Source organism: Macrobrachium nipponense, chromosome 10 (genome assembly GCF_015104395.2).
Source record: "Macrobrachium nipponense isolate FS-2020 chromosome 10, ASM1510439v2, whole genome shotgun sequence".
NCBI lineage: Eukaryota > Metazoa > Arthropoda > Malacostraca > Decapoda > Palaemonidae > Macrobrachium > Macrobrachium nipponense.
The window spans coordinates 67,462,557-67,481,283 of NC_087204.1; the positions used below are offsets into that span (position 1 = coordinate 67,462,557).

The 18,727-nt window shown below is 44.1% G+C and overlaps 1 protein-coding gene across 5 annotated transcripts in view; it reads right to left on the reverse strand.

Annotated features, from left to right (window-relative positions):
- LOC135223655 (DENN domain-containing protein 5B-like) overlaps positions 1-18,727 on the reverse strand; it is a 263,276-nt gene that overhangs the window by 60,931 nt on the left and 183,618 nt on the right. For 4 of the 5 annotated variants that reach the window (XM_064262311.1, XM_064262307.1, XM_064262310.1 and 1 more), the window contains exons 8-11: positions 14,350-14,492; positions 12,731-13,005; positions 10,259-10,419; positions 186-403 (exon numbers count right to left, since the gene is read on the reverse strand). In XM_064262311.1, the coding sequence (XP_064118381.1) occupies positions 186-403; positions 10,259-10,419; positions 12,731-13,005; positions 14,350-14,492 (797 nt within the window). The remainder of the gene's footprint in view (positions 1-185; positions 404-10,258; positions 10,420-12,730; positions 13,006-14,349; positions 14,493-18,727) is intronic. The other variant, XM_064262308.1, reaches the window with a different exon arrangement.

The following is an 18,727-nucleotide window of genomic DNA, read 5'->3' on the forward strand; positions in this document are numbered from 1 at the left end:
AATATCCAGGGACTGCCTGTACAAGAGATGCCACACATCAATCAATGTGCTACTGAGATTATCAACAGTACCGGCAGAGTGAAGCTGAAATTTTGGCTGTCAAATCTAACTTATAGAAAAGATAATTGAACAAATGTCAAAATTGAACAATTTTACTGAAACCTGATATAAAATAAGAAACATACCTGAGTAATCTAATGCGTAAATCAAAGATCCGGAGATTCGTATCGTGCTTTCCCCAATTGGAAAGAATCTTATTGTCAACAAGAGTTGTGAACATTTGTGACTCAATAAAGCGAGATAAAAATGGAAGATGTGCTTCTGGCTGGTCAGAGAGGAAAGTGGCTTTGTCAAAGTTCTGCATGGACTCCCGACAACTTAGCCACTGCTCCATATCTGTCTCCTGTACAAAAATAAAAAAATAAATGTCCAGTTGTTAATTTCACATACTGCCACAGGACTTTACAACACTGAATATACTGATCATGGGCTCTTCTGATTTACTTTGACTAATTTATTATTTGTAAGATAACACCTGATAAGATTTATCCTATACTATATTTCTTAATCCTTAACCAAAAAATGAAGATCAGGCTAACAAGCCTACAGACAACCTATTAAATCTATGAAGTAAATAAAAAATTAATTCTTTCCTTGCTTTACCCTACAGCTATTTATCTCCAACACTGAAAATTAGCATCGCTTCCACCCAATATTTATATTTTTTACCTATTCCAGAACTCCTTATCTAGGCATAATTTCTTCAGAATCTACTCCCAACATCACTACTATTAACATTCAAGTAATCCCTAAATATATTAGTCTTAGTATTTTTTGTTTTCCTTTAGCAAGATGTCTCCAGAGATAGACACACAATGCATCTCAACACTAAATGTTCTTCTGGTCCTGAATAAACATTTCTATATACGGTACTTAGTACCAAATAATTAACTTTGTTCATGTTACTGCTTAGTTTCTCAGTTTATAATCAGTTTACTTGGCAATCTAATGTCACATATCAAAGACAGCTAATAAGGTAACAGTAATCTGATTTCTAATTTAATTCTTTTTTGTCCATAACCCCTTTTCCTTTAATAGCTTAAATTAATATTGTTTAAATGGAAACTTTTATTAGCTAGCAATATTGAGCAGAAGTAAATCTTATGACAACCTAAGATTTATACACAAAAACCTTCATCCCTTAGGTTCAATTATGACTGTTACATTAAACTACAATAAAGTCACAAAGATCAAATTATTTCAATTCCTACTGAAACTTGATAATTTCCCTACCTCGGAACAAATAAATAAAAATTAGCTCATGGAAAGGTTACACAAATGAATTATAAACACACTAGCAATTAACAGACTGTTCTTAAGAATTAGTCTCATATATGTATCATAAAAGTCTACCTATGACCACCAACAAAAAACTGAATCACAAACAATTAAACATGCTTAGTATTACCTCACTTTACTTGGTGTGAGGAGTGTTGAGTGTTGAAAATGCATACATCTTCTAAAACAAAGTTTTGTTTAATAAAGGGAATTGACTGGTTACATTCTGAATGACAAAAGACAGATTACAAACTAAAGTTTATAATATTTCTGAGCAAGGAACACAAAAAACATAATTTTGAAAAGAATGAAAACAAAGTAGTATACAGGCAGTCCCCGGGTTACGACGGGGGTTCCGTTCTTGAGACGCGTTGTAACCCGAAAATTGTCGTAAGCCGGAACATCATAAAAAATCCTAAGAAAACCTTACTTTTAATGCTTTGGGTGCATTAAAAACTATATAAACTGCATTTCTGGGCTTAACCTGTGTCGCCCTGTGAAATGGTTCCTTTGATACTATTTCTTAGGAATAAATATTGCTATTCATTTTAGAGAAAAAAGAAACAATATAATGCCAAGATAAATGGCTCGCTCACCTCTAATAGAAATGTCGGTATAGTAAGGAGCGAGTGGAATCACTACCAGAGGTCCCTTGCCATTTAGCTTCTTCCTTCGACAAAACCCCGAACTACGGAGGAGCCGTGCTACAGCTCCCGGTTCTACTACTACCGTGAGCGCCTCCGACGCCTGTGACATCATTCCTTTGATAGCACACATTGCCGCCACACGTTGCTTTTTTCTTGTGCTGTGCAATCGCTTTTATTGGATTTACCAAGGATTTCTCAAGATGTCTTCAGCTTCTGCTTCTAAGTTAAGTACTGTTTGGGGTTACTGATCTCATTTTATGATGATCTTCGTGTTTTTTATATGTTCGGAGCCTTATCGGCCCCGTATGCCCTCGACCGCATGGCGGTACGGGTTCTCTCTTTCGGTCTCCCATACCGTTAGGGATTTCCCTTTTCACAGTACTGTTGATATAGTTACTTACACATAGTCTCTATATCTTTTATGCAGTTAGCTTATTAGTTAGGCCTTCACGGGGCGCGCTCTGACCGCACGGTTCGGACCTTAGCCTAGCTACACCTTACGTTGTTAGGAGTTTTTTATCAGTCATGGTTTTGAGAGTCATATAATTTATTTAATCTGATGTTCCCTCTTACCTACTCTAGTTCCTGATTACCGTTTAATCTTATAAGTTGGTACTACGTTGGGCTAACATACACCATGCTTCGGTATGGCGATTAACCTACCCTGTTATCACTATTTTTACCGTTAGGTTAGGCTTTCATACCCCAATTGTCGATTGGTGATTAGCCTGCCCCGCGTTTTCTTGAACTAGAGGTTAGATTAGGCTAACATACCCCTTTCTTCGGATCGGCGATTAGCCTATTCTTTCTGATTGCCTAGTTTATCGTGTTCCCCGTGTTAGCCTAGCTTTAAGATATCGCTTTATTTTTATTTATTTTGATTGATTTAATTTTATTATAAGTAATCCTATATATATCAGTGATATTGATGTTGTTCCGACGGCTCTTCCCCACCTCGTGTTTATCACCTGGCTGGGAAGACCACTGGTCGATCGCGGTGAGCCACCCGGTTACGGGGTCCTCCACCCGTCCCCTCCATTCCCCCCTCCATACATTGCCACCCACGCTGATGGGTGATGACTCGTTTCTCACAGCTAGCGTCCGAGTCTGCATGAGAGGGGGTGACTCATGGGGCTGGTGGGGAGCTCCCCCCTACTGGTGTTCTCATTCATCATGTGTCTCGGGAGCTCGGGACCTTCTCCCCCTACTTCCTCCGTCCTTAACTGGTCACTCAGGTGGGAAAGTTCCCCTACCCCACGTTCTTCCCTACCCTTCCCCCCCCAGTTCAGTCCGGCAGGTGTCACTCCGCCGCTACTGGACATAAGAGAGGGGGGAGGGGACTACTGGGTGCCTAACCACCTAGGATAGTTCACACGAGCACTTACTGATATGATGGGTTTTTCTTTTACTTTATTTTAGAACTTTTTGCGTTACTCCGGGGTTTTTTTTATTTCTGCCTCTTGTCCTATCCCTCGCTTCATCAGAAGTTTGACATTGCTCACTCAATATTCTTAACTCCGGGCCACACGGAGAACTCCAGGCCCTACGGAGTTTATTTTACCCATAACAAGTGAGCCTAGGCGGAGGCAGAGACTTTCTTCCCCCCTCGTAACTTTTCTACGTAATATTCATACGGAGCGAGCCTTAGAGCCTACTCCGGCATTCTTTTGCATGCCATTTATACGTAGAACACTATCCGTCGGTCCTACTCCGGCACCCACGGATATTTTGCATAATTATACCACCGGAGGTTGTCATTGGTACTCATGTATCCTTTGACTTACAGATGTTGTGCTGCCAGGAGATTGGATGCAATGCCATCCTCCAAGACCCGTGCGGCCATATAGTTTGCCGCTCCCATGCAGGATGTGCAGTAAAGGTGGAAGATTTTCTAGTTTGGCACCATGAAACCTGCCAAACCTGCTACTTGCTAGTAGGCGATGCCTCACTAGTAGTAAGTTTTCTTAGCACTATCTTCATTCATTCATCACCTGGAATACTTGTTATTATTATATACTTTTCACATATGGGACACATATTCATATAGTCTCAACACAACAGACATTTCTCCCCTATCCTTTCCCTAACTCTAGACCTTTCTTACAGGGTTCTGATGAGGAGAAGAAGGAGGCTTTGACTACTCTCAAAGCATGGGTAGGGGGATTTGGCCGGAACTCGAAGGGCCGCCCCTACATCCTTACCCAGGACATGGCAGACCTGGTATTCCCCGGAGCCAAGAAAGGATCAGTGGTGGACTCGATAGTAGCCGCCCCTTTGCTGGCCGATCTCCAAGTCATGATCTCCCTTCAGGACGGGGATTTTCCAGAGGACGTAGCAGAAGACGTCGCGGCAATGAACCTCGACGTCGAACCCATGGCTATAGACTCCATGGGTACAGGTAAGGGTGTAGTAGGGGCAGCTTCTGTGGGTTCTCAGGGCCCTTTCCTGAGTTCCCTTTCTCCATCACCTTCCACTGATCCTTCTACTTCTACTTCTTTCCGGGGCTTCACTGAAGACCAGCAGTCTGTCCGTCCTAAGGCTGCTTCAGTGATCCCCAAGGCTAAGTCGACCGAGGAGAAACTTAAGAAGTCTCTCCCCAAGAAATCGGTCATCTTGGCAGACGCTGTAACTCCGGCTCACCACCCCGGAACAGTTAGGTCAAGGGAGGCCTCTTCGTCTGCGTTGAGGTCCCCCAAACGTAAATCCTGTAAGGATCGGGCTCAAGTCCCTCCTTTCGATCCCGAATCCTTTTTGGCCAACATTCTGGAGCAGGTGGGAGTGATCGTAGGGGCCTTGGTAGATAGCAAGGTCGGCTCGGTGCTCTCCCAGCTCTCCAGTTCTGTTACGTCTTCCGACCAGTCGATCCAATCGCTGGCGGAACGGCTGGCTGCTCAGGAGAATGCCATCGCCGGGATTCAAACCTCGATCGCTGTAGGTTCCCCCCTAGCTGTGCCACCTTCTCCTCTTCCAATGCCAGATTCCAGCCAACTGCCGGAATTCAAGGCGGCCAACCCTTGGAGGATTGCTTCGTATGCCCCGTTTGTCAACGGAATGTTGACCATCGAAGGCATAGGAACTCGAAGGCGGGAGGACTTCGAGTTCCACCCCAGGGACCTTCAACCCCCATTCATTGGCTACGTCCGGCTAACGAAGCAGCAATGAGTAGAGAGAGGACAAAGTTCCCAAGGAAACAGTTATCCTTCCGAGGGAACAGGCACAGCAGACTCTAATGAGAAGTCTGGAGGAATGGGGGTGTGAAAATACCCGCATCACAGCCTTTAGAAGTCCCTTCACCATTTTCACTCCGGTGGAAGGGACTCCGCTACCACTTACCCTTAAGGTAGTGGAAGCAACCTTTCAGGCTGCCCTGAAAGACGAGCCCCTGCCTCAACTACGGTAGACGGAACCCACCTCTCTCCTAGTCCCAGGCTCCGAGACGTACTTCGAGGGGGCAGTTCCTACTTTCTCAGTAGGAAAACTCAAGGCGGACTGTGCCACCACTCTCTTTAGTGAGAGGCTTCCCAGGTTGTCGGACTCCCTCATCCAGACGGAGTACGACGCCCGGACTAGGCTCGCGAGATCCCTTTCCTCCATGACTATGGCGGAGATGACGGCTCTTGTATACCAACAAGAGCCGTTGTTTAAGGTTTTGGCTAAAGGTCTGCTGCACACCATGCAGTGTGACCTTTACGACTTCCTCATAGCCAGGAGGAATTGTAGGAAGCACGTTCTGGCGGAAGCTACTATCCGCCATGAACCGAACAAGCTGATAGCTTCCTCAATTTGGGGAACGGACCTCTTTCCAGCACCAGTGGTAGCAGAAGTCCTTCATGAGGCTTCAAAGGTCAACCAGTGCCTCAAAGTCAGGTGGGGACTGGTAGCAAAGCGGAGACAGGAATCTTCTGGTCCTAACCAAAGGATCAAGAAGAAACCAAGAAAGTTCTCTCCCTTCCAGCCTTCTCAGCAGACGTTGGTTCAGGCAGTCCCAGCATCACAAAGGCAACCATCGTCGAAGGGTCAACAACAATACCTTGTCCTGACCCCTCAGTCCCAGCAACCCCAACCCTCTACTTCCTTTGCTGTCTCTCCAGCCTACAACTCCAACTATGAAAGCCAGAACTTTCAGGCTTTCAACAGGTTCGCGAGAGGTAGCAGAGCAAGAGGTGCCTCTCGATTCAGAGGGTCCGGCAGGGCTGCAAACAGAGGAAGAGGTTTCCGAGGAGCAAGAGGTGGCCGCCCCTCGGCAAACCAGCAGTGAGAGTCCCAAGGTAGGAGGGAGGCTGTACCTCTTCTGCCAGCGGTGGGGGTTCAGCCCTTGGGCTCAGAGTATAGTGACCAAAGGCCTAGGTTGGAGTTGGCTAGAGGGCCCTCCTCCAACCAACAGATTCTATCAAGCACCAACAACGGAATTGGTAGAGTATACCCAAGACCTCCTTCTCAAAGGAGTAGTCTCAAGAGTCAACAATTTAAAATTTCAAGGACGCTTGTTCAGCGTGCCAAAGAAAGACTCGGAAAACCGAAGAATCATCTTAGACTTGTCCCATCTGAACTTATACATTCATTGCGACAAGTTCAGGATGCTGACCGTTTCGCAGGTACGGACCTTACTTCCCCGTGGGGCCGTCACAACCTCTATAGACCTTACAGATGCCTACTATCGTGTTCCCATAGCCAGACACTTCCGTCCGTTCCTAGGCTTCAAACTAGGCAACAGATCCTACTCCTTTAAAGTAATGCCATTCGGGATCAACATAGCCCCCAGGATCTTCACCAAATTGGCGGAAGCAGTAGTGCAAGAGCTAAGGAAACACGGAATAATGCTAGTGGCTTATCTGGACGATTGGCTTATTTGGGCAAAGAACCCCAAAGAATGCAAGAAAGCAACGGTCAAAGTGATCAAATTCCTGGAACATTTAGGTTTCCAAATAAACAAAACCAAGTCCAGACTAACACCGGAATCTCGATTCCAGTGGTCAGGCCTTCAATGGGACTTGCAATCGCACACTCCATCAATTCCGTCGTTGAAAAGGAAAGAAATAGCAAGAGCTACAAAACAATTTCTCAAACAACAACAAACATCCCAGAGGTGCCAGGAGAGGATCCTGGGCTCACTCCAGTTTGCATCAGTCACAGACGTTCTGCTCAGAGCCAAACTCAAAGATATAAACAGAGTAAGGCGCTCAAAAGCGAATTGCAGATCACGGGACAAACTAGCTTCTATCCCGGCGATCTTACAGAAACGTCTCCGCCCCTGGACAGACAAAGAATCTTTCAAAAGCAATTCCTCTACAGTTCCCTCCTCCATCATTAGTGATCCACACGGACGCCTCACTAACAGGGTGGGGAGGATACCCCCAGCACGAAAAAGTTCAAGGAACTTGGTCGTTAACATTCCGCCAGCTACATATAAATGTACTGGAGGCCATGGCAGTATTTCTCACACTGAAACAACTCCGTCCGCCCAAAAACTCACATTTCAAACTAGTTCTGGACAGTGCAGTAGTAGTACACTGCATCAACAGGGGCGGATCCAAGTCAAGCCACTTGAACCACGTCATGATAGCCATCTTCTCTCTGGCAAACAAAAACAAATGGCACCTGTCAGCCAGTCACCTGGCAGGGGTCAAGAACGTAGTAGCAGACGCTCTATCTCGCTCCATTCCGTTGGAATCGGAGTGGACACTGGACAGGAGTTCATTCAATTGGATCAGTCTACAAGTCCCCGGACTTCAAGTAGACCTCTTCGCCACGGAGTCAAACCACAAACTCCCCTGTTACATGGCACCCAACCTCGATCCTCTAGCATATGCTACGGATGCAATGATCCTCGATTGGAACAAATGGAAGAAGATTTACCTCTTCCCTCCGGTGAACCTTCTCATGAAAGTTTTAGACAAACTCAGGACATTCAAAGGCCAAGTAGCTCTAGTAGCTCCCAACTGGCCCAAGAGCAATTGGTTCCCTCTACTCCTAGAGCTGAGACTCCGACCCCTACGGATTCCCAACCCCAAACTAACCCAGTTAGTGCAAACTCAGACTGTGTCCACTTCCTCAAGAATTCAGAAAACCCTAACTTTATGGATTTTCTTAAATTCACAGCTATGAGGAATGCAGAAATTGATCCCCCGAATATTTCAATCTTGGAATCAGATAAAAGAGAATCTACTCTCCGGCAATATGATTCATCTGTCAAGAAACTAGCAGAGTTCCTTAAGATGTTAAATTCTCAAGTCATGACAACGAACCTAGCCATAACTTTCTTCAGATCATTGTTTGAGAAAGGTTTAGCAGCAAGCACTATCACTACGACCAAATCAGCTCTTAAAAAGATCTTCCAATTTGGTTTTAGCATAGATCTTACGGATTCGTACTTTACGTCCATACCAAAAGCTTGTGCTAAATTAAGACCATCAACGAGACCTAAAACAGTCTATTGGTTCTTAAATGATGTCCTCAAACTGGCCTCGGACAATAACAACGATTCTTGCAATTATATAACCCTCCTGAGGAAAACCCTATTTTTATTAAGTTTAGCCTCTGGAGCTAGAATATCAGAACTGTCAGCCTTATCAAGGGAACCAGGTCACATTGAGTTCCTCCCCTCAGGGGAAGTCCTCTTATCCCCAGATCGCCACTTTCTAGCCAAAAATGAAGATCCACAGGACAGATGGTCCTTGTGGAAAATCCTACCACTACCTCAAGACATTTCCCTTTGTCCCGTCAACTCATTACGAGCCTACCTAAGTAGAACAACTCTGAAATCTTCAGGCCCGTTGTTCATTTGGAAGGAAGGTGGTAGTACATTGACAACAAATTTTATACTTCATTAAACAGGCCAACCCAGAGTCCTTTCCTCGGGCCCACGATGTTAGGGCGGTGGCCACATCTATTAATTATTTCCAACACATGAATTTTGACGATCTTAAGAAATATACAGGCTGGAAATCTCCGACAGTTTTCAAACGGCACTACCTAAAACCCTTAGAAGCCCTCAAATTCCCAGCAGTGGCAGCTGGAAACACAGTTTCTCCTGACTCTTAATAATTCCTATAACTTCTTGTAGCCTTCCCTTCTGCCTGCCCCATTGCACCCTTACTTAGTTTAGTCGCCTCTATGTATTGGGTTACCTTGAGTTTTGCTATTGTTCATCATTCTAGTTGGATTCAGTTCCATTATTATGTATATATCAACTTACGATACTGTCTTTTGCCTAACCTGTATATAATTTGCTTGTTGTTAGGCTAACTAATTTTAAGTTATAACCCATGTTTAAGGGCTCATACTTTACCATAATTGTAAGACTGTAATTTTAGTTGATCATTATACTATTAACCTTACAAGTGTTTAACTTTACCTTATTATCTGTACTGTCCCTCAAGCTTGGTGTTTTAGCATTCTCTGGTACTATTTCACAGGGCGACACAGGTTAAGCCCAGAAAAGGGATTTTGACGAAGGAAAAATCTATTTCTGGGCAACGACCTGTGTCGCCCTGTGAAACCCCACCCTGTAGTTAGATTATCCTCACCCAGCTTACCCCAAGCTTGGAGGCTATCTTCAGGAATGACGTCACAGGCGTCGGAGGCGCTCACGGTAGTAGTAGAACCGGGAGCTGTAGCACGGCTCCTCTGTAGTTCGGGGTTTTGTCGAAGGAAGAAGCTAAATGGCAAGGGACCTCTGGTAGTGATTCCACTCGCTCCTTACTATACCGACACTTCTATTAGAGGTGAGCGAGCCATTTATCTTGGCATTATATTGTTTCTTTTTTCTCTAGGATGAATAGCAATATTTATTCCTAAGAAATAGTATCAAAGGAACCATTTCACAGGGCGACACAGGTCGTTGCCCAGAAATAGATTTTTCCTTCGTCAAAATCCCTTTTTTATTGCATTTTGCATAAAAAAAAACTTCAAATATTGATTATTTTGCATTTTTGGTGTCATATTTCTTCTGCCCGATGAGCTTTGTAGGCGTCGTAACCCTGGAACATGTGTTGTAACCCTGGAAATAATTTCTGATGAATATAATTGAAAAGCGCCTTCATCTCGGAACGTCGTAAGCCGAACCCGTTGTAACCTGGGGACTGCCTGTACTAGCTAAATCAATCGTACTGTTGGGTTTGTTAATACAGCTACTTGGGATACATTAATATGAGGTATCAAAAAAATTGAATAGTAATTTATATTGTATAATAGATGTCAAACAGGATGGCACTGCACTTACACACCAAAATTTTACAAAATTACATGCAATGAGACAATTACTATTAATTTACCTGACAGCTAGGCTGTATGACAAAGTGATCATAGGCACAAAACATGTGGACAAATCTGTTAAGAAACACTTCACGGACTGCATTAGAGAACTTGAGCTCATCAAGAAGATCTCCATCCTTCTCTTTTCTGATTCTGTCTGTTTCATCAAATTCATACACACCTGTAGTAAAAGTGGATAAAGTTGTAAATACATAGAAACTCATATAAAATATTTTCATATTAGAACTCTATTATATATTGTTTGTTTATATGATGCTTTTATGTTCCATGGAACCAGTGGTTATTCAGTAACAGGACAAACGGCTTTACTTGACTTCCGAACCACGTCGAGAGTGAACTTCTATCACCAATAGGAATACGTATATATTAACTTCAGCGTTGTTGTTAAGCGTAACAATATGTATACACAATGTATAAGTGCTGTTAATCCTAACTATATACACAATATATAAGTAACTTTCTATACAATGGCAGCAATACTGTACAGTAAGTTTTTTTATTGTAATGATATCCATTACAAATAATTTAACATGAAAACTGATTCACATTTCTTAACTTTCCCAGGCCTCCTCTGAATGGAATGGGAGGAGGAGGCAGGTGCAGACCTATTTTCCTTCTGCTAACTTTCAATATTTTCATTTCTATGTCCCAAAATGTAATCTTTATACTGTATATTAAATCTTTCTCTGATCAAAGAACTACTAAATCTACTTGTTATTAACTCAAAAGAAATTCCATTGATAAAATAAACAATTAATGATTACTCTTCAATTAATCTACAGTGAGGAGACTTTTTTCTAAAGTGACAATTAATTCTCAAAATTTAACAAGACAGTATTGGCCATTAGTTTTAACTCTTATATCTTCCCGTTTACCATATCACGCAGACTGAAAGAGATACAGCTACAACACTAAATTTCACTGCACCAATCTTCAAATGTTCCAGCAAACACTTTAATTCCGATGTTCCACCACAAACATTTTGTTTCACTAAATAATTGAATATTATTACAACATTGAATGGCAACCCAGGCAAAAACTGTTCTCAATCACTTTTCAACCACTTATTTTATAACATACCATATTTGAGGCAAAAAGGCTAACTTGAACTAAGTTGTGTTTTACAAGGGATTTGTACCTCTAAATGTCCTAGACTGATAACTAAAAAAAAGTGGACAAGGTAGTCTCCACTTATCTTAAAATATATTGAATGCATACAAATACATTAACTATTCATGTTTTCACTAAACAATCCTAAATCCATTATACATCCTGCAGACATCTATAGCTACAGTGCATACAGTAAATGCACCTTTTTAGTTTATGAAATAAAAACATCATGTACCACTAAATTGAAAACATTTGAGGGTCAAAAGTATCTAAAGTAGAAATATTAAAATCTACCTTAGGACTACAAATAACATATATAAAATGTAACAGACATCTAACAGAAAAAATAAATACATACTTGTATTGTAAATTTTGAATACTATCAAGTACTGCTATACTTGACTACGTATTGTATAGCATCTTTCATAAAAAGATAAAAGTACCACATGTAATTACTACTTAACATTAAAAACCATGAACATTCCCACATCAAGAGTTAACCCTTAATGGACGGATTGCTCCTCAGGAGTACTAATAACAGGTTTAGGGTGGTGGACAGATTGATCCTGTAGATAAATGATATTACGGCCCATCGATTTGGACGGAATCGGGCATAGTCCATAAAATTTACTAATGGCAATTTTTTCACTGGTTAATTCACAAATCTAGCTGTCTCAGGATATCAGTTCTGCTTCTGACTTGAAGGGAGAATGTACTGCGTTTTTATCTCACGACGCTTTTTGTAAATTTATTCCTAAATTCACCAAACCAAGATATTGCTGCTGGTTTTTTTTCTTGTTTTTTTATGATAGTATATTAGTTGAAAATGTACTTTTGCAAAGAAAAGTGCAAAGAAATATTAGAAAAAACATGTACAAATAAAAAAGAGTTACTGAATCTTTGTTCTCGGTAAATCTACATAACATTTTTCAACAAATATGCTACGAATTTATAACTTATTTTATTTCTTATCTGTTCTGATATTTTGTGAGCTATAATTATAATTTTACAAAATAAAACAAAATTATTTATTAGAAAAAACATATATAAGTTGGTAAAGTTTAAAGATTGTCTTGTAAAAGAGGCCCCACAAGGGCTTGTAAATAATCATTCTCAACTTTTCGTGGAGGGTAGGGAAAAATTTATAATTTTTTTTCACCATGTGCATTTGCATATCTTCCTCTTCCCATTGATGTGTTTTTTTGTTTTTTTTTGTAAATATGCCGACCTCAAAGTTTTTCTGCCATGTAGAGCTGCATATCGATTTATTATCCCGGCTCCTAAGGGTTAATATCAAAAAGATACACACTACTATACTGTATTTATTAAGACTTCATTATAAAAGCAGAATGAAATCTCACCTGCTTTTTTGGCAATGGCCGTAATCTCCCTAAGTTGTGGAGAGAGGTTGAGGGGATCAAGGTAGGGAATTCTGCAACTGTTTGAAATGCCATGTGATGGAGATGTTGAGGAAGCCACTGTGCTGGATGGGAGGGAGGTAATGGAAGAATGGGAACCACACATTGAACCTTCAGTGCTGGACACCCCAGAGTCAGAATCATGAGACCATGAGAACTTCCTTCTCCTTCTGTATTTGTACTGGGAGTGGTGCTCATTAAGGTTTCTGAAATTAAATCTGGATTTGGAATAATCCTCTTTAAATTAAAAACATAGTAAAATCTTCTCATTTATGTCTTAAAAATAACAAATATACATACACTATATCTTGCACTCAATTTATATTAAATTATAGAACTGCAGTAATATACATATTTCAAATATCCTATGGTAATGTGGTTCTAATGAGTATGCTTTACATATTTCTTTTGTATCTGTTATTAACAGCATACTCTATATACCATGAACAACTTAAATATAAACATATGTTTTAAGATTTCTACTCCATATCTCTATTTACTCTTTGAAAGTTATGAACATCCTACGACTATACCAACTAAGTAATGTGCAATACACTGTCCACTAGGATAGAAGGAATAACACAAAACATAAAAAAGTATCATTATTAAAGTGAGAACAAAACTACTACAGACTGAACCTTCAAATCTTTAGAACAGAAATCCAGTTCTCATTCTATTGCTTTATAAAGACTAATGGGATGGAAGACCAAACAGTACAATATCACAAAAAAGATGGGTACTTCAAGAGAGTAAGACTTAATTGTGAGGGAAGAGAGAGACCTGCCTCAGCAGTCATGAAAGATGAAGGTAAGAAGATAGTTCCAGTGCTTTAAAATTGGGATCTTCAAATTACTGAAACATGCTCTCCACAGTTTAGTGATTTCTGCAGAATGAATGTGGGAAGAGATGGGCCTGACAGGAGTAATTAGATTGACTAAGGAAGAATCTTCATACTAACAATACATATCCATTTCAAATTTGATAATGCTAGTAATACAGGTAGTCCCCAATTATCGCCGGGGGATCCATTCCACATTAACCGAAACTTGGCGATTTATAGCGCTTATGGCGCTGTTAACTGGTTATCGGCGCCATAAGCTCCATTATGGCGCTTCTGTTAGGTATGTTATGGTGCCATAAGGTCTTATGGCTTATGGCGTGCCATGACACCTTATGGCGCTGATAACCAGAACTCAGCCTGTTATGATGCCATAAATCACCAATTTTATGGCGCCATAAATCGCCAATTTTATGGCGCTAGATAAGTTACATAAAACTGAATCACTGATAACCGAGTCTGCCGATAACCGGGGACTACCTGTAGTATGACTAAAGAAAGCTTTAAATTTTTAGACTTTACATTCAACAAAAGAAATTAAATTTTGCTACAATGTACTTGAGAGCAATGGATTAATCACAAAACACTTTTCTCTGAAGAACAGAAATCAAGAATTCACACAAACTGGAAAAAAAGCACTTTATTATATAATAGTACTATTCTTACTTTTCTTAACAATGTCCTTAGCCATATACAGTATACGTACATGACTCAAAACTCGTACCTGTCTAGTTTGCTACTTGGAATATCCCACTTATGAAGCAGCTGCGTTAGCTCTTGTACGAAATCTGAACGATGGGGAAACTGTGGAAGATCTTCAGGAACTTCTACTGTACCTTCATCCACATCCACAAGACACAGATTGGCCTATAGATCATTAAAGTAAATTTTAATAAGAATGAATCGAAACATAAAATACTACAATAACGTGACATAAAAAGGATTTAGGTATAAAGTGTGACAAAATTAAAGAATAACCAGAAAACAAACTGACAAATAATATTTAAAATGATTTTAAAAGGTGTAAGCTGTTAAAAACAGCATAGTATTTATTGTGTGGACTACAGTAATTGTATTTTTCATAGCTATACTTACCTTGAACTACTTATCACAGGAGAAACCTGGATTGTCAATCTGGCACCAACCAGAAAAAACCAGTTATTCCTCCACTCCCTGGCCAGGTAAATGCCCCAGGGGTCGAAGGCCATGCGACCTCTTAACCTGAACTCCAGTCCTTTCCATGCCCCTAAAGCACTTGCCCAAAGATACATGGGGATGGTATGGAGGGCCTAAAAACTCCGTAGTTCGAGGTAAGTATAGCTAGGAAAAATACAAATTACTAAGAATTGGTGATTTGTTCTCATGCCGTATACGTACCTCGAACTACTTATAATAGGAGACTTACTCCTTAGGAGGTGGGAGTATCTCGGGAAGGAGAGGCCCGGGAGAAGCCGGGGAGGGTGGCCCCCATGTGGGCCCAGCCCTACTCGTTGGGCAATGTAGGGCTCGGCCGGGGGTGGGGGCAACTGGCCCTGGCACGGAGTGAAGGGAGGAATAACTCCCCAAAGGCATCATGTAATGCAATGGTTTGTGATTCGATGGCTATAAGTTCCCTTGGGCTTACCTGAAGAGTTGTCGGGTCCTGAGACATACGCCAAAGGCCCAGGAAGGGAGAAGGATGGGGGGGAAGGATGGTAATGCACTACATTCATGCCACCACTCATTCCTTAAGCTACTATCCCTGGTGGGGCTAGACCCTCTGTTGTCCTGCCACCATCCGACCAGTCTAGCCTCTGTTGTCCTGCCACCATCCGACCAATCTCAAAGGGATCCAGGAACTTCCTGGTACAGTCTTTAAGGTAATGGGCCGTAAAGGTGGACAGTCTGTTCCACACCCTGGCTCGCAGGACCAGACTGACTGCCAAGTTCTTAAGAGAGTGATAGAGACGTATCAATACCCCTGATGTCATGGGGCTTGGCCCTCTGCGGAGGAAGAAATCCCTCTCCTTCATAGGCTCTCCTGATGGTCTCTCTCCCTCAGCCAAAAAGAGATGGTATTCTTCGAGACCACCTTCTTCACTCGGCCCGTGGTAACAAAGAGGTTCAATCCCTGGTCTAACCCGCTTTGTCCTACTGAGGTATTTCCTCATAGCCCAGACTGGACACAGGAGGAGGTCCCTGGGGGTCCTCCGACTTAGGTAAGGCAGGGATCGAGAATTCCACGAATCTATCATCCGCCACCGAGGGGTTCTGGGTTTTGGCCACGAAGGAGGGCACAAATCTAAAGGTGAGATCTTTCCACCCTTTCGAGTGAGAGACCACGCACAAGAGACCATGAAGCTCTCTCAAATGGGGGCTTCCTCAGGGCGTCAAGAACTCTTGCGACGTCCCATCGAGGAGCCCTCAAGGAGCTGGGAGGGTACCCTTGTTCAAAGCTCCTAATGAGCATTAAGAGGTGTCTGGAGTTCCCCAGATCTATCCCTTTCAGGAAGAAGACTTGACCCAGCACTGCCCAGACTCCCTTTATGGCCGCTATGGAAAAACCCTTGTCCAGCCTCAGGTGAAGCAGGAACTCTGCTACATGGGGAACTTTGGCCTGCAGGGATTCAAGGCCCTGCTCCTTGCACCATGCCCTAAACACCTTCCACTTGGCTTGGTAGACGGCCACGGACGACTTCCTCAGGTACCCCGACATCTGCGAGACCACCCTACGGGAGAAGCCTTTCTTGCTCAAACGGCACTCGATAGCCTCCACCCATGAAGGGATAGTGAGGACGGGAACCAGTCCGTCTGGCCACATGGGGGCCACTAAGGTCATGAACATGCCCTTCGAATTCCTCAGCCGGTTAAGGACCTGCCTGAGTACTCCAAAGGTGGGGGACGAGTATAAGTCCAAACCGTCCCACAGATGTTAAAACGCTTCTTCCCAGGCTTGCTTCTTGATGTACACCACCACTGTGGCATTGTCGCACATGACTGCCACCATCCTGTTTCTTATCAGCAGTTCAAAGGCCTGGAGAGCTCTTTGATGTGGAGCTGCTGTTCCTGCTCCGACCACATCCCCCCTTCATTACCATCCGTGAACATGAGCATCTTCTGGAGGGACAACCGCGAGCGGTACTCCCCGGAGGCAATTTGCTCTGTCCAACCACCAACAAAGTGCTTCTCTCGTGGCCGTGAAGGAGAGACAGGTTTTAAGAGGGTGGTTCACTCTCGAACCCCATCCTTATTTCAGGTTCCACTGGATAGCCCTCAACTTTAGTGTGCCTTGGGAGACTAGCTTCTCCAGGGAGATGAGATGGCCTAGCAGCCTCTCTCTAGGAAGGGATGTGCCACACTCAAGCGGTTGGATACCTGATCCTCCGACGGGAAGATCCTGGCCGCCACAGTGTCCAGGTCCATCCCCAGGTAGACCATTCTGGTGGTAGGAACCAGATGGGATTTTTCCCAGTTAAGAATGATGCCCAGCCTCCTGCAGAGGGCTATGAGTTCGTCCCTCTGCTCTTCCAAGCGTTCCCTTGAGGAGGAAAGGAGCAACCAGTCATCCAGGTACCGCTGGAGACTGATCCCCCTTCTGTGAGCCCAGGCCGACACAAGGGAGAACACTCTTGTGAAGACCTGCAGTGCCGTCGATAACCCAAAGCAGAGTGTCCTGAACTGGAAAGTGTTTCCCTCCCACCTGATGTGAAGGTACTTCCTGCTGGAGGGGTGCACTGGAATTTGAAATTATACATCCTTGAGGTCCAGGGACATCATGAAGTCCCCTTCCCTCAGGGGCATTCCTCAGGGCCTTGGCCTCCCTATCGGGCAAGCTCCTTGGGAGTTTGGCCAAGACAAGATCTCTCCTTCTTAGTCATGGTCTATGGCGAAATTAGCTACTGGCCCGGACCACAGGTCAAGCCACGAAGCGACATGAATCAAAGTCCAAGCCACGAAGCGACATGAATCAAAGTCCACGCCTTGGCCTCCTGCTGGGAGAAAGAGACCGGCCCTGCCAGAAGCTTCTCTTCCAAGAGCCCAGGGGCAGGTGAGGTAAGGACTCTCTACCGACTTAGGCGCCAGTGACACGTCTTCCAGAGCATATAACCTCCTCTGTCTTGCCTTGGCAGCTGGGAGGAGCTTCAGGTACCCATGGGATCTCGGAGTTCTTGGGGCCAGCTATCACTTCATCTACCTGGGCCAGTGCCTGCACCTTATAAGCTGCCTGGAACAGGGTCAGAGAGGACTTGGATTATGTTTGCCCCCCGATGAAACGATCTACCGCCAACGTTCTCTTGGAGTCTGGAGGGGTGGCTGGCTCTGCCAGGTGGTTCTTGGCCCTGATGATCCCGAGGACCCTCCTAAAGACAGACCCCTCATCAGCAGGGCCTTGCCCTTCCAAAGCACTCTAGAGGTCCTCCTGTATGAAGGCTTTGTCCAGGTAGTCCTCCAAGGGCGTAGAGGGACCCGCCACCGGAGGGGGAGAGAGGGTAGGAGAGGGCGGCCGGTTCCTACTGGCGGTCTCCTACGGCAACTGACGCACCCCCGGGGGGAAGGTTCTACCCGAACTGGTAGGGTCGTCAAGGAACACACTCTGGATTGGGGGGGGGGGGGGGGGGGGGACCCCCCCAACCGAGGTACACGGTGGCGAAGCACTCCACCCCACACGCGGAGCAGGCAGGAGCGGAGGATCGAGACTGGAGAGAGCCCACCCGGTCCACACGGGAACTGAAAGGGCCACGGGAACTGGAGCAGGATCCACTAGGACCACAGAGGGACTATTCTGGGGCCGAGTGGAGCACATGAAATCGGGTGCTGGCATGGAGACCTAACGGTCTGGGAGCCGTGGCGCCAGCGGCAGGTCCCGTCACAGTGGCAGCTGCTCTTGCTCCAACCCCTGCGATCGCGGCTAAGACGGGGAGAAGTGGTCTGGGGGGAAGGACAAACACGCTTGACTCCTCTCGCAACGGCGGCTCCTCTTGGCTCTACATCTCCTCCTATGGGAGGATCTACATCTCCTCTTCTCCCTCCTACGGCGACTCCTAGCCCGGAGTGAGCGGGTAGGATGGTCAGAATGGACCAGGAGAATGTTCGCTGGGGAAACACCATCCTGGGAGTCCGCT